The 16,596-nt window shown below is 46.1% G+C and overlaps 1 protein-coding gene across 2 annotated transcripts; it reads left to right on the top strand.

The window, feature by feature from the left end:
- Positions 1 to 193: 193 nt before the first annotated feature.
- tmem65 (transmembrane protein 65) lies at positions 194 to 16,508 on the top strand. Of its 2 annotated transcripts, none has more exons than XM_029838875.1 (8): positions 194 to 501; positions 652 to 963; positions 8,691 to 8,735; positions 9,832 to 9,899; positions 10,467 to 10,521; positions 12,382 to 12,424; positions 14,619 to 14,724; positions 15,199 to 16,508. In XM_029838875.1, exons 2-8 carry the CDS (start codon positions 684 to 686, stop codon positions 15,346 to 15,348), a joined length of 747 nt encoding a protein of 248 aa, XP_029694735.1. In that variant the 5' UTR covers positions 194 to 501; positions 652 to 683; the 3' UTR covers positions 15,349 to 16,508. The 2 variants fall into 2 exon arrangements, with proteins under 2 accessions (XP_029694735.1, XP_003966071.3); XM_003966022.3 differs by having other exon boundaries at positions 195 to 435.
- Positions 16,509 to 16,596: the final 88 nt, after the last annotated feature.

Below are 16,596 nucleotides of genomic sequence, written 5' to 3'. Positions count from 1 at the left end.
AAAAATTAACCCTTTCTTTCTCCTTGTCACGTCGGTCACGTTACACCGACACATTTGATTCTAAAATGCCAAGATTTGGACAATTATTTTAAGCCTCGGCTGTCCGTGTGCGCGTGACGATTACGTCAAACGCGCGTGGGGGGCAGAGCAGCGCTCTGATTGGACGGTATTTTCGAGCGCGTTTGGCCCCGCCCCTCCGCCTCACTCACTTCATCCCGTCAGCCAGAGGTTTCGCCCGCCAGGACGTCGCGAGCGAAAATGTGAGATTATTGTCGTAATAACGCCACGTTCGGACGGAGGTCGTCGGCTGCACTTCGATAGGCGCCCAAAGCAGCTCGAGTCGGGTGAATAAGGAGACTCAACCCGGAGTCGCTTCCGTGTCCAAGGGCTTTCTCCTGGAGGTTGTTGGACGGGACAGTGGGGGCATCGACTGAGGTGCGTCCGATACGATAAGTTACAGTTGAATTTGTGGGTCGCTGTCGCATCCTGGCCCGACCAGAGGTGGGTATGTTCGGCTTGGGTCAGTTAGCAGTCGTTATTGGGTCCAAACGGAGTTTTACTCAACGATGTTTCGCGCCGGCGGCTTCAATTCCTATATGCGACATGGCAGGTCTTTAAATTCGGGTCAAAATGATGAATTATCCTCCATAGATCCATCAGGATTATCGCCCAAGCTCCCCAAGATGCTGCCCTGCCTGCGGAGAGTCCTGCGGCCCGCCCTGTCTCTAAGAGCGGGGTCTGGGTTGACCACATCCGGACTGATCAACCACCGAGCCCCCGCTGTAGCCTCGGCTCCCCTGCTAGTGCACCGATGCCACATGGGCACGCACCCGCTCAAGGAGTCCGTGGAGCCCCTTAACTCGCCCCGGGGGGCCAAGGATTTCATTTACAGCCTCCACCCGTCTGAGCGCACCTGCCTGCTACGAGAGCTGCACAAGTTCGAGTCCATAGCCATTGCTCAAGGTAGGTCAGAGTATTCTGCAGCCGTTCTGATGAATGCGTGGTACACCACAGAGTCCAGATCAATGGACGCTCAGCCAGTCTTTCTGACTCCCTTTTCATGGATTAAAGTTATGGCAAGTGTGATGTCGATGTTACAGAAGATAATGGTTTAAAAGACATTCCCAGTTGTTGAAGTACAGTGATATATCATGAGCTACGTTAAGAGGTTTATTTTCTATTCGGATAATTGGGTATGCCCCCCCCCCCCCCACACACACACACATACACCACATAAATAAATAAATGTGATTTTGGAGAGGCCACAAATTTGCAGGGAACTGCTGACCCAAATTGCGACTTTTGACCCCCATATATGAGAGAATCAATTATCATCGATCAATAATCAGATGTTACAACGATTTCCATATCGACGCACGTCCATCAGCCAGGCAACCATCAGCATCAACACACAGTGAAAGATTTGAGTTTCTAATATGTTTCTATGGGGGAACTCAGGTGTTTTTGTCAGTCATCTTGTGATTGTGATTACTAGCGAAGTTTCAGGTGATGGGAGACTTCTCTATTGGGTATGAGACACATTGCAAGTGACATTATTGCTAAAAGTAGAGATTTCATCACCGATAACCAATAAGCGATGCGACGTAAAAGACATCCAAGGCGAAACGGTGGCGCTTGAGCTCCATGGATATTTTCCAACCACATACGGTGTTTTTTTCCTAATGGGAAACCCATCACATTCACTGCTCACACCTTCAGGGACAGTTTTTATTGCAATATAAAATTAAACCCTGCAGTTGTCTTCACAAATATATATATCTTTGTAGTTAAAAAATCTCACCCCTACTACATCTGTCCTCCTCATTGCCTCCACCATCTCCATCCAGACTCGGAGGATTTGTTTTCCCATCATTCGTGGCACCTCCTAGGGCTCTGTGTGTCATTAGATGCTTGTTAGATGCTGGCTGATTGCATGTTGTTTCGTTCCCTATTCAGCATTCTGTTAAATCAACATTGAGCACGTGGCACAAAAAAAAAAAGAAATCTCTAATTAGCCTCATTGTGATGGTGTTTTAATCACACGCTGGGGCTTCAGTGAGTACTACGCTCATTTCTGAAAATGTCGGTTGCATTGTGGATCTTCTGGAAAACCTGGAGGAGCTCAAGACCTTATTAAAAATTCAGTGTGTTTGTGCAATATTGTTACAAAGTAGCCCAGAACGTCTTGCTTTATTAAGTAGCACACATTGTGGCACGGACGTGGGGAGATTTTCTCATATTTTAATCCTGGAGATCTCTTTTTTTTTTCAATCACAACAACAAAAAGAAAGTATTGATTTGAGTCGGTGCATATTCCAGGGCTCTGGAACCCTTAAGATAAGGGAATAATAGGAGTTAAGTTCTTTTTTTGCTCAGCACTGTGGTTCCTGCCTGACTGGAGACTGCTGGCGTCCTCACCTTGACACTATAAAAACCCTCCGGGATTGTCTTACCTGCTGGATGTGCAGGCTGCTCACCAGCTGAATCAGTAGTTGCTTAAGTGACAGACTCTCCCCGGCTGCTTTATCGACTGACAGATGAATCTTTTTGACAGATTTATCATTTTCTCATTCTAGCCTGAGTCTGCAGGACCGCCGGCGAAACCCCCCCCCCCTCCAATAGGTTCCATATGTGTTTATTGGTGATGCAAGCCAGCGTGTAACTGGGTCCACTGCAGCATCCGCCGAGGTGGTCGTGCTTTTTTCTGAGGCGCACTGACCTTTATTGAAGATTCAGCTATTGAAATGCACTGGTCACCACCTTGCAGAGATTTTTTCAGTCCCGACCCCTTTACCCCCCCCACCCCATTCATATCTAGCCGAGAGCGTGGACATTAATGGTCAAATATTCCCTTAAACCGTTTGGTAATAACGCTGTGTAATTTGTGCCGAAGTTCATCCCTAATTACCTTGCAAGTCCCTTCATCTTTTGCAGATTTCTGTGGATTTGGCCGTTTCACCAGTGTTAACACTCCCCCCACACACACTGCAGAGGTGTGACGCCGATGCAACAAAACAAAGCCGGTCATGGAAGTAGGGTTCTGCATCGCTGGGTAAATGTGATCAATAACCAGTGTAGGATGAGAGCGGGAACCCGCCGAAGTAGCTTCGCAAGTAATATTTGGACTTAAGTTAAGAAATAATGAATTATTCTGTCAGGAGAAAATAATGAAATGATGATGCGAAAATACAATGATTAAAATGCCGGCGGTGTCCTGTGAGCCTACTTCGGCTCGCAGGAACATACGTTAGGCAGCAGATGTAAAGAGGAACCCACCAGAGATCCCTCTCGGTCGCTTCCATCTGGACATCTCTGATCCTCCCCGTCCACATGCCCACTTCAGCTGAGTGACATCGGCACTTTTACACTGTTTTCCCACAGGCCTGCTGATGAATGGCACAATGTCCAAAGAGATAAAATGCTGGCTGTTACCAATCGACCCTCAAAAGCTGAAGAGAAACTGCGTTTAGGGAGGAGAGGAGTTTAGGGAGAGGCCTTTGGTATAAACTCTTTAGCTGCTCCTTACAAAATGTTAGAAGATTCTCTAAATTTATTCATCCTTTCAAGGGTATTATATATTTGTTTTGTTCATTATGTTCATGTTTATAATGACTCGAAAGGATTTGGTTTGTTTTCTTGTCATAGACCAGTTCAATTTCCTTTATTTGTACCTGGAGGTGGATTTGAGTGCACCAACTGTTTTTAGAACAATTTGTTCTCCTCTTGGGGACAGTAAAGCGCCACCCTGGGGGAGCGTCTGACAGTGACTGTCTGGAGCGTCAGCCATCACCTCTTATTGAGCAGCCTGGCCGCTCTACCTGTCTGGTGTCCTGGGACGGCAGGTTCGGCTGGGACTCACCGATTAATTCACTGGGCCCACCTCCAGGCAAACGTCAACTCATTTCAAAACCTGAGCTGAGAAATAAATTCATTCTTTCACCTCGTCCTGGTCTCTGGGAGACCCCGTCTACCCAAAAAACAAGGCACCTAAGTCGGTGCTATAAAGGAGATTTATAGTTTTCTTCTCCAGTGAGGTAGATGAACCATATCTCACAATAAGCCTCTTTATTCTCAGGTCATAGATCAGTTGTTTGTATCGTACGCACAATAAAGCCCACCGCCGTCTGTACCGCTGGCTGACACTCATCAGAACCAGGGCAGCACTTCATATCATGCACACGTGCACATAAATAATAGAACGGGCTACACCCTCCTGGTGTGCTCCAGGTTAATCTGTGATGGATCTTGAAAATGAGGCTTCGGTCTGATTAAACCGGAGATGTCGGCACAGATGAACTTCAGCGCGTCGGTGTTGCGACGCTGTCGCCGTGCTGTGTTCCTGTGAAGCCTTCTCCTGAATTACACATGGCAAACGCTCCTGCTCCGGCGCTGTCCGCCGCGTGTGGTGGCTTCTAATTTGCGGGCAGTAAACGTAACACGGATTTGACCACCAGATTGTGTTTTTCCCATCAGGTGTAGCTCTGCCAGCAGATGATCTGTAGCCGTTTGGAAAAAAATCAGTTTCCCTGTGCCAAGATTTTCCCTACTGAGGAAGTTAGATTATTGGTTAGATGATTAAGTGTCAGAGAATCAGATTTTCTGAGTTCTCCGCAGTAGGTGTTGGATCTGCTGGCTGAAAGGTAATTTTCCTTGGGAGTGGGAGTTAATCAGATAATTCTGTTGATGTCAGCTCAATGAACTGGCTAAAAACTGACACTTTGGTTTAAAATGAAACCTGAGCAGAGGAGTTCAATAAATGATGGTTTCATCAGGAGGAGTGAGCAGCCAGATTGGGCAAAGCGTGTTTGGAACAGCATGGAGCACGTTCTTTAGGTCCTCCATGATCAGACCTGAGATTTGAATCATTCTGTGCACAGTAGCTGTTTGTCCTTGAGTTATTCCCCTTTTTAAAAAAAAAAAATGCATCAAAGCTGCGTTTGAAGCGAGAGAACGGCCCCAGCAGACAGCCTGGCTCCAATTAAGATTATAACTCAGAAAATAGGAGAGCGAGGAGGAGAATGGGATGGCTTTCTAGTGAAATCCAGATAGATGCGCCCAAGCCAAGCTTGAATCAGATTAGACGGGAGCCGCCTAAGCGTGGTCTTAATCATATTCGGAGCAGGATATGTTCAATATTCATTGTTCAGCCTCTCCGTCGTGCGCTTCAGAACAATGGAATCAGAATTTTGGGAATGTGCGTCTGACCTTCTTGTCCCTTCCTTATTATCAGGCAGATTCTAAAAGATCTGTGCTCCATCTGCTTCGTTCCCTTCCCTGTTTTGGCTTTTTCCCAAATGTGCAGAGGCTTGTTAAGCAGCTTTTTTAAAGTCCACAACTGCTGGTTATTCTCTGCCAGGTTTACCTAATTAAACACGTTGACCATTAAAGCAGGAGCCCCCGAACACACTTAATGGAGCGTCATAAACATTTCAACGAAGGTGTTTACAGACCACTTTAATTAGCCAGATGAGTCGAATAAAATAAGTCCAAACATCTGTCAGGTTCCTCATACGGCTCTTCAGCTAACTCATAGTGGACCAGGTGGATATAAACTAGTGAGCATGTCTGCACGATTGGAGGAGTGGTGTTATTTTTGTAAATGCTGTCATGTTACTTTCGTTTTTTCCTCTTTTGCTGTCAGCTGCTGCACCGATGAAGAAGGAAGCTCCCTTCCTCTTCGGTCCCTTGCAGTTTGCCCTTTATCTGAGGGTTATTTCCAAGAAGTAGCTGCTTTAATTGGTGTGCGGGGGATTGGGGGGGGGGGGGGGCTCGTGTCCCCTGCCCTCACAGTATTACTCTGCTGAAACGTAACCGTGTGGTTAAACGTCAGCTCTTGTGCCGGCACGCTCTGACGCTTCGGATTTATGGGGAGTTACTCATTATCTTCCCTCATTTAAATAGTCTGGTTCATGATTCGCCCCGTGGAGTTCTGCCTGTGGGGGCACTGCGCAGTAGATATGGGACTTTGTCTATTTTTGTCCTGCATTCATTTGTTTTCAGCAGCTGACACTTTTATTTTGCTTGGTGTTTTGTTCAACCCTCGCTGCTGCCTCAGTAAAGTTTTATATGTTTTGTGTTGTTTATCTCGTAAGAATAGAAGAGTGTCACACTGATTAATTGCTTCCGGTCTTTGTGTTGCTGTCAGGAGCGTTGATCACGCAGCTGATGCTTGGACACACACTCGGCAGAAATGTGCTGGCACACATTAACGCACACACACGCACCCACTGTCCCTTCACACTGCAAAACACACCAATAAAATGCGGCTCTTGGATCAATAATCTCCCCTGAGGAAACTACGGTTTACAGTTGTTCAGGAATCATAAACACGTGAGTGACGGACTTTGTCACACTGTTTGTGATGGAGCGTACGCCTGCATTTTAGACTTGTTACCACTGTAATCTCAACAAGGGATGATATAAAGGTCTTGGTGCCTCCATTTATCATTTAGATTAAAGCTATTTAACGGGGTGACGGTTTTAATCAGAGTCGAGTTTTGGTTTTACGCTCTGATTTCTGTTGGCGACTGTTTCCTGGCGTCAAAGGCAAAGTCTGCTTTCAGCCATTTATCTCTTTGAAACGAAAGAGTGGGGAATCTTGTGCCCACAGCAACAGAAGGAAGTTGAGCTAGTTGAGGGGAAAACTGTCAGATAAAGCAGCCCTCAACTTGGATCTCCTCTTTCTAAAATACCTGTGGACCCAGTTAAGATTCTTCCACACTCCACGGCGTTAGCGGCTCAGGTTTTGCTACCGGCAGTTAGCATTCTTTTATTTTCATTGATTATGTTCTTCCAGTTCGGTCCTGTTTACCCTGATTTACATCTCCTGCTCCAGGTTCCTTCCCTTCTGATGATCCTCGTGCGTTTCACATGTGTCCACGTCCTTCCTCCCCCTCAGAGTATTTAAGTCCTTGCGCCCACAGGACCGGCGCCCGTTGTGTTTCTAGTGAGTTTTTTGGTTCATTCTCAGTGTTGTCTGCTAGATTGTGTCCCAATATCCTGCCCCCCCTTGTTTGTGTGTCTTACTGTCCATTTAACATTCCTTTGTGTTTTGGTTTTAAACCTGCACGTAACACGCCTGAATTACAGCGACAACCTGTCGATCTAAAACCAAACCGGTGTCGCAGACTTTCAGCTTAATACTGAGTGTTCTTTTGTTGAAAGACAATTAAAATGAGGCTTGAGAAAAATGGCGCAGGTCTTCGCTCGAGCTTACCAGCAGCTTCTTATCACAACCATTATACGTGTTTGGCTTTGCTGGAGCTAAAGCATCATCAGGAAACTGCAGCCGTGACAACAAGAGGCAAATCAATATTTTCTACCAGAACAGTTCTTGTCCTTTCGACCACAGCACTCCTTGTAATGGGCTGATGAAGCCTTTTGTGCACAGCTCACATTCTGGTAGAGTGAATTAGTTTATTCATGTGGCCGGGCTGCGTCTGATACCGGGGACGAGAAGCAGGCTTTTGAATGAGTTGCATTTCAGTTATAGGAGACGGATTATTAAGACGTAATTAAAACGGAAAGTTTTCCTCACAACCCGGCTCGGCTGTGTGTGGAAGCTCACATGCTCGTCAGTTTGCACTTGCATGAACAAAAGAGTGTGTGTGTTCAGTGTTTGGTCTGCGTTTGCATCAGAGTCTCTCTGACCTGCATCTGGTGACATGAACGTCTTGACTTCTTCCGACGACTATATACGGCGCCGTCTAGTGGCCTGGGACGATATAGGGTTTATTTAAAATTCATAAGTCTCACCACCAACCAAACGGCTAATAAACTACGTGACTCGAGGTCCAGAAAACAGAAACCACTGTAGTTTAGACCTTGGTGTTGCTTTTAAATGACAAAATGAGTTTGATGCTGATCTTCTGCTAATGTTAGCTTAGTTAGATTTTTAGCGTGACAGTTTAGCTCTTCAGTGGGAGACGTCAGATGGAACAGTGGATGTTTGCACACACTAGATACAGCCTTTAATTAAAGCCTAAAACAAACCCGAAGTTGATATAAATGTCAAAGAAATGTGTTGTCATTTAATTGCAGCAGCCGTCCGTCTTCTGGGCAGGATCTCCATCCCTCTGTAGTCGGAGGAGACAAACAAGACAGTCAGAGGCTGCAAGCAGTCTATTGTGCACGTTCGCACCGTAGTTGTGTTTCTGTGCCAGCTTTTACTGTGGCGCGGATGAATGAGACTCCGCTTGTGTCAGCAACCTGAGCTGAGGGTGAACAAACTCAGGGATGTGACTCTGAGTCACTACAGGAGAGGAGGAAGTGAGGTGCAGTGGATTTTCCATCGCTTCAATGATGCCGATATGAGTGAACCTGCAGAACATGATGGTTTTAGTAGTTCTGGCTTGTTTTGCTGCAGGATGCCGTGTCGCGTTTTTAATCATTCCTGACTGCTCTTTAACTTCAGGGCCAGGGTGCAGTTGGGAAATCTCATGTAGAGCTGCTCCACAGCCAAATGTTTTGCATATTCTTTACTATCCCCACAGTGGAATATTAATAATGGCGCCTCCTCTGACACTAGAGGAGTTTATCTGCTCATCTACATCTCATCAGGGAGACGTCTCCTTTCCATCACCTCGAACTCATTACAAAAGCATTTTTCCTCTCCTGTTTTTCCAAACAGCACAAGGCCACAACCAAACCAAAGTTTCTGTTATCAATGCTGGATTTTCTTTGTATTACAGGGCAGATGGATATCGCACCCCCCACCGCTGCGCAGCTACGATACGGTAAGATGATTGCCTGCTTTTCCAGCGCAGCACACGTCTTTATCCTCGTTCATAAAGGATTTAATGCTAATAAATCTGGAAACCCTTCATTTGAGATCGAGTCACTGAGGACGATCACCTTTGATCAGCTTCAAGGGACGGGTCATTGTCTGACTTACACCGTTGTCATGGTTACCCTGACATCCATGTAAGAAACAAGCAAGAAAAAGCTGCTGATGTTCATCGCCTGGGACGGTATCGTGTTGAGAAATGAAAAATATTCAAATCTTTGTGAGGTTTATCGATTTTCACGAGCTAAAGCTGCACAAACAAGAGTTTTGGAGTCAAGAAATGTAAAATTTCCCGTCAATGTACAAATAGCTGTTGTCACTGCCCCACGGATCCATATGGGCAGATCATATCTGAGGTTCTGTTTGCTGTATCAACACCCTCGCTGGCTCAGAATCTAGCGTCATCAGTTTCAGCAGAACCGGAGAGTATCGCTGCTGATCAACTCCATACCAGCGCGCGTAGTTTTTGGCTGGCTGTACAGAACGCACATGGAGAGGATACGTTTGCAGAAATAGACTAAACTTCCCGGGTGCCGTTTAGAATGTAATCTCACACAGTGCCCAGCGAAATATTAACCTCGTTGTGTTCTGACACGGAGCTGCAGAAAAGCTATACTGGCTGAAGAGTGTGATGTTTTAAAAAAAAGGTGAAGCTCATTTCAGCTCAGGAACACATTGATTTCACCACCGGCATTTGAGAAATAATACAAATATATGTATATACTGTATTGCTGTTCTGTTGAGTTATGGTAAATTATTCATAGTCCATGTATGTCCTACATTTGGCCACATGAGACAAAGTTTTGCTCTGCTGTTAAAATATGGTCATTTATTCATCATTTGTGCTTCTTACGTGTATGGTTCTACCTCCAGTTTACTAAAAGTCTTCATGTTTCATGTAATAGTTGGTGAATTATATAGGTATGTCAAGGATAAACTACTGTTTAAAACTACCTTTTTTGATTGCACATTTTCCCCAAAATGTCAAAGTTCACTTCACTTTGCTCAAATCCTCTGTGGTGCTGATGTTTGTGGCTGTTTTACAGTGTTGCTGCACAATGCGCTGCCCTTCGTTGGGTTTGGGTTCCTGGACAACTGCATCATGATCGTTGCCGTAAGTCTGTCTGCATGTTGTGGTGTTGCCAGGCTCCAGGCCTGCACGGCAACCAGGCGTTGCTTTGAGAAGAGACTGTAGGCACATGTGGAGAAAGGAGGAAATAAATCTCTATCTGTTCGAGCCATAGTGTTCTCTGTAGATGTAGATGTAGAAATCCTTTTAACTTTAAGTAACTGCTCGCTGTGTGTTATTAAGTTTTATTTTAGTTTGAAGTTGGAGGAAAATCTAAACCCAGTGGAATATAGTGAATTTATCATATTAATTCAGTGCTTGAACAGTGCGGCTACTTAAAGAAGATTAAGTTTGGGGGAGTCTTTAGAGCGAAAAGACCCACAGAAATAGATTTTTACAAACAGAAAGATGTAAACAGAGATTCAAATAAGGTTAATAATGATTTTCTGGGTGCTATAGTAAAAACTTGTTTACGTTTAAAAGCTAAAATCAGGAAAAATCACACTAGATTCATCGAGTATTTGATAGAACGTGAAGGCATCATATTTCATATCCTACATACATACATATACATAACAGATCAACACTGACTGTGGTTGTTTGATTTTATAGGGCACGCACATTGAATTATCCATCGGCGTGGTCCTCGGCATTTCCACCATGGCTGGTAAGCGACCTCTGGGGCCTCGGGGTTACGCATCCTTTCAAACAAAATGGGAAATGTCCGTCAGGCAGTCACGGGCACGTGAGAAACCACTCCGCCTTGTTTCGGAAATCACGGCTTTATCCTTTATTGGCTTCACTCGCTTTTCTGACGCGGCCGTGCCTCCGCTGGGTTCATTCCAGTAAATTACCCGTCGCTGCTGGATGAAAAAATCAATAAAAATGGTGCATCAACGCAAAAGGAAAGACGCTAATTGGGGGAAATCTAATGCGACAAAGGTGTGTTTTCTGGGTGTTAAGATATCGTACAGTTGCAGTCCTGTACAGATACTCCCCCCCCCCCCCAGATCTAATGATAGATGAACACCAGGATGATGTACGGCTCTCAACAGTGGCCGCCCAGTTTCTGTAGGAGTCCATTTCCACCCAGCAGTATCATTTTCTCACCCCAGCTTACAGTGGAGCCGGAGTGCAGGTATCTGTTCCTGGTGTGGAGTGATGTAGCACTCGTGTCAAATCTGCAGCCGAGTCCACCCATCACCCTTTCTAGGATGCAGTGTTTCCCGGCTCGTTCAACAGAGATGGAGTGCCGGTGTCAGAAAATGGTCTCGTGGTAAATGCGTGATAGGCAATGATGGGGGATGGAAACGGCGCCCTGGACGAGCCGTATCCTCCTCACATCCTGATGTATCCATTACAATTGAGTAATGATGTTACACTAATGTTTGTGTTCCAGCTCCTCTTAACTTCTAATGACATCCCGCATTAGCATATCAAACTAATTAAATGCTTTCAAGTTCATTTGCTGCCCTTGCATCTCTCCTGTGGGTCTGAGTGTGTTTTGTTCTGGTTCATAGCCCATAGCGAGCAGCAGTGTGAATTTCACCTGGGGGGGGGGGGGGGGGGGCATTTTTGAGGATTTTCTTTTAAATGCTAGTTGGTTTAAGGATGAATGAAGTGTAAAAATGATGCATCAGCAGCAGACCTGAAAGGTGATTTAATTTCATACGTGTTTGATTCAGTTATTCATAAATTTGGCTTGCAAATTGAAATAAAAATTGCTCGGTGTCCTTGCGCAATACCCCAAAAGGAGCTGGGCTTCAGCTAAATCATCAGCTCATTGATTGGCTCAGACAGTCGCCTTCACCTTTCAGACTTCACCTGACAGAGCATCAGTCCAACCCAGTCATTGCTCCGTTGTGACGGACGGACGGACGGGTCTCAGAGGCCCGCTGGGACGCCGTTAACGGCTACATCTGGGCTTCACACACGCACAGACTGCTGTCAGTATTCCACAGCTTCTGAAGGTCTCCGTAGCCAGAGTGGTTCCATCTTTGTGACGGGTTTTTCTCCACGTTTCAAGTGAGATGAATGATTGTCAGCAGAAAGACGATGGAGTTTGGGAAGGGATTGTATCCAGTTTGCATGCGTGGCCAGAAAAGTGCTTCACACTCCTAGAGTTGGGCGACGCTGCTTTAGCAGGGTAGGCCTCATTGATTCTCTACAGAGATCCAGCCTCCTTTATTTCTAGAACCACCCCCACGGGCGCCTGTGTTGCTGCGGCTCGGCTGTACTGTACTCTGGGTCAGCACAAGGCTGACTGGGCTGTGTAGGAACCACTAATGATGTGAGAGCCATCAGAACAGGCAGATTCATTAATGCAGCATTCCTCCCGTAGTCTCATCACTCGCTGTCCACCCACGCCGGGGACATTCCCAGGTAAACCCGCGGTCACAGGAGGCCGGCTCTGTTGGACGGTACTGCGGCATATTTCTGCTCAGTGGGACGACTCTCGAGCAAAAATATTCGGCGTCCCCAAGACTAAATTCAAGTTTTTCAACCCTCGTCTCTCCTTTTTCCACAGCTGCTGCCCTTGGCAACCTGGTGTCTGATCTGGCAGGATTGGGGTAAGAATTTTAGTCTCTCTCTCTCTCTCTCTGACACAAACAGATGCTCTCTCACCCTCGCTCTCTCTTCCTTGCCTAATTGGAATGATGTCAGTGTAAAAGAGCAGGATCACACAGCAAGTGAATGCTGCATTAATTAGAGGTTTTTAAAAGTGAAAGCTACAGCGACGATCATTTATTCTCCCTCCCTGACAGAGTAAATGCAAGCATCTCCACAGTAGCTCAGGACACCGTACCGCAGACTTCTGGAAAACCCGTCACGCTAATATGTCAGTCCGAGCACGGGAAGGAAGCCACTGACAGGATACAGACTCGGATTAATCTGATGTTTAGACTACACAGCAGTGTTTGACCTTAGGTGAAGGGTTCGGGTTCCAGGTTTAAGCTAACGTGGATTCATCCCAACGTACTGTGTTTGTCTGTAGATCGTACACACAGGGCGGAGGAACGGAGCTTAAAGTGGCTATTTTAATTACCCAGTGCAGATGATTAATGTGTGAATGGGAGATCTTGAGTTAACCGTTCATCAGTTTTTAAGGCTTTGTTTTATAATTCTTTAAAAAAAAAACGGTTTTTGATGGTTGCAAGGGAGCTTTTTTAAACTATTGATGCATCATCAGGCTCACGTGGCTCCTGGTGTCCGATGGTCCCACTGTGTCGTCAGGAATGGGCGCAGCTCCCGTGATCTAATGGTGCTTTACTGGTGCATTTATTTACTGGGTCATTGCAGAGGTACAAACTCCACACTGGTGCTTTTCCAGTGTGCTCTGATGGATTCTCAGGAGAAGCCCAGAGAAAGTGCGGACAACATTTCATCACACTTCAGCCCCTTTGACACGGTGACTCAATTAGATCACACAAATGTGTTTTGTCCCAATATGATGGCTTCAGAGCAGCGCCCCAGAAGGTTGTCGGACTGGTCCACTGAGGCCCAGCGATGGCCCTGCTGATGTCCAGTTAATGGAAAATACCTTTTTTCATTTCAAAGAGGGAACAAATGGTGGCTGTAAAGGATCCTGTAGAGATCTGTGGGATCCAAAGTCGCCAGTTTCCAAATGAATCGGCTGGACTCTGTTTAGCTGCTTGGTTTCAGGAACTGAAAAGTGTGGTTGTAAAGGGGAGACACAAAATTGTTGTTATGAGACTGAAAAAACAATTAACCAATTTCAGTCACAATTAAGGAAATTGTTTGGGACGGTTGTTGGTTTAGTTATGCCTGACATTCTTAGTTAACCCTTTTGAGGTCATTTGCAAATCCTCCCACAGGATGTCTGTTTTTCCTCCTTTTCATCATCCATCAGAGTTATATGTGTTGGGACTCATTTTGTGTGTGTGTGTGTGTGTGTGTGTGTGTGTGTGTGTGTGTGTGTGTGTGTGTGTGTGTGTGTGTGTGTGTGTGTGTGTGAGAAGAATTGGAGCACAGACTGATTTCTGACCATTAATCATAGGGCTCAGTGCTGCCCCCTGTCGGTGTGATCTTTGCATTAACTGCCCTGAAGATCAATAGATTTCATCGTGTAAATGAGTGAAACTGCTGCTGAGAGACAGAATCCTAAAGGGAAACAGCTGGAAGGTCTCCATCCTGCTGTGACAGAAATCATCTGACATGCTCCTGGACATGCTCCAGCAGTTCAGCAGAGCCTCTCGTTCATCCCTCTCACACTCGCCGCCTGTCCTCCTCAGGCTCATCAGCCGAAGCTGCAGGTTATTGTGTGTGCAGTGGAGTGAGGATCCATTAGTGCCACTATCTGAGCTGGAGACCAGGCTCAAAATACTGACATTGAGATTTTTTCCTCATGCACTTCCTGTCCGATATGAGGCCCAGCGAATAAGCTTCCTAATAAGCGGTCGGCCTGACACCAGAGACCTGACCAGTTCCAGCGAGCACGGAGGGACGAGTCCTCCTGCTGCATCCTTATTCTTCATCAGGTGTCTTTGTTCCATCCTCAGATGGGAAATGTATCATTCTGTCACGCGCTGACGTTTGTGACAGAGCTGATTTACAGGCTGTTTTAAACATTCTTATTGATTCCTGGAGTCGTCTGTGTTGCAGCCTGCTGTCGACCAGGCGGAGCGGCACACTGGTGCACGAAAAATGAGGGATTGAATCGTTCATCGAGTGTCTTCATCCATCATGAAGGTTGTAACATCCTCCTCTCTTCTGTCTTCCCTTTCTTCCCCCCCTTTGCTCCAGGCTGGCGGGTTACGTGGAGGCCCTGGCGTCCCGGCTGGGAATGCAGATCCCTGACTTGAGCCCGAAACAGGCTGACATGTGGCAGACCAGAGTCAGCTCTCACTCGGTTTGTATCATCATTCATCATTTATAACCGCTCTGGCCCTTTCGGGGTCAGGGCCAGCATACTGAAACCTCCCCCAGCTGCATATGGGCGCCCTGTGTGAGCAAAGACTGGCTAGTTAGTCTGATCGGAAACGTCACGTAATGTAGGTAAAAGTATGTAATGGAGTCATTTTGCTTAGCTTTGGTTAGCTTAGCTCGTCAAGGCTCATTCCGCTCTTTTCTTTATTTAAAGCAACTACGTACATCACATGCTGTGTTCACTGACCCTGACCTTGACTCGGACATAACATAACCGTCTGTTTTATCTCAGAAAACGGGAAAATCTTATTGCGTTGCGGGCCGGTAGAAATGGTCTCGTAGGCCGTATACGGCCCGGAGGCCGGAGGTTCCCCACCCCTGATTTAAAGTATAAAAGAATGACTTTGTCAATACTCCAGTCTAAAATAGACGTTCCCTCCTCGCTTCCTGTGCGCAGGGCAAAGCCATTGGTGTCGGCATCGGCTGCATCCTGGGAATGTTCCCTCTGCTCTTCTACAAAGACGACGACGAGAAGAAGGAAGGGAAGAAGGAGGTGAAGGAGAAAGCGCAAGCGCCTCCCACTCCCACAGAGAGCAGCAAAAACTGAAACCAAATTGAGTGTTGGGACTCTTTAAAGTGGGACTGACTGGTCGCGGCCGCTCTGTGTGAGTGTGTGTGTGTGTGTGTGTGTGTGTCCAGAAACATGACCAAATCCCAGGCTGTCTCATCATGGAAGGAGCACTTTAATTTGAAGGATGAAGAGGATTTTAGCTATGATTTGTGAACTCTGAGCTGAAGCACACGGACGCGAGGGTCGCCCCATCCTGCCGCTGCTACCCCCCCCCCCCCCCCCCCCCCCCCCCCCCCCGTTACCAGAACACACGTGAGCGCACCCTCAAAGACGACTGACGTCTGTTACCGCCTGGTTTTAATCAGGTGCACGACCACAGCCAGAGGAGCACTCGCAGCATTTTGACATGATTATTTAGAAGCAAAAAAAAAAACGCATGCAAGAGCTGAAACATGTTTCTAGAGGTTTGGATCAGTTTTACTCTCATATATCTGTCTGATGATGATGATGATGATGATGTCATAGTTCTCGTCTTAGTGCCTCATTCCCACTACGACGGCTTTCTTTTGATACCGTAGACGTGCGAGGAAAGCGTGTAATAACTTATTCAAGGGACGACCCGTTTGTTTTTCCTCTAAATCTGGTTTTCACAGAACATTAAAGCAGCAAATATGTTCGACTGGGGATTTTTACCGACTCTGACGACCCAGGACACCTCCTGATGATTCTTTTAAGTGAAGATTTAAGCACAGAAGCAGATTAAACTATAAATCTCTGTTTATTTAAATCAACAAAACCCAGTGACAACCATCTCATATATAGATATATATATATGTATAGTTGCCTGATGATGTAATATCTGTATTTGCTGTAGATTCTAGCACATTTTTGTCGCACACAATCTTGCTTTTCTTCTTTGCGATAATCCCACAAGGCCCTTAAATAGAGGCAAATAAAGAAGGATACTGTGCAGAATATAGCATCTTCTTGAGGAAGGTTACCTCAGGAGACCCTCATCAGTCAGCTAGTTTCAGTTTCTGCCACCTTTTTACACTAACAATAGATTTTGGTTGTCTTTTGGCTACACTAAGTGATCTCCTGCCCCCTAGCGGCCCGAGCGCGTCGTTGACGCTTTTCTCCTCGCCTTTTTATTTTCTGATATTCCTGCTTTGTTGTAACAAACAAACAACACCTGTAAAATCTACCAGCCAAGAAAGGCAACAGCAGGACAGATCTGTAAAGTCTTAAATCAAGTTTTGCTTTGAGTGTTCCTAAGCAGCAGAT

This window comes from Takifugu rubripes, chromosome 7, assembly GCF_901000725.2.
Source record: "Takifugu rubripes chromosome 7, fTakRub1.2, whole genome shotgun sequence".
Lineage (NCBI taxonomy): Eukaryota > Metazoa > Chordata > Actinopteri > Tetraodontiformes > Tetraodontidae > Takifugu > Takifugu rubripes.
This window is presented reverse-complemented; position numbering and strand designations above follow the sequence as displayed.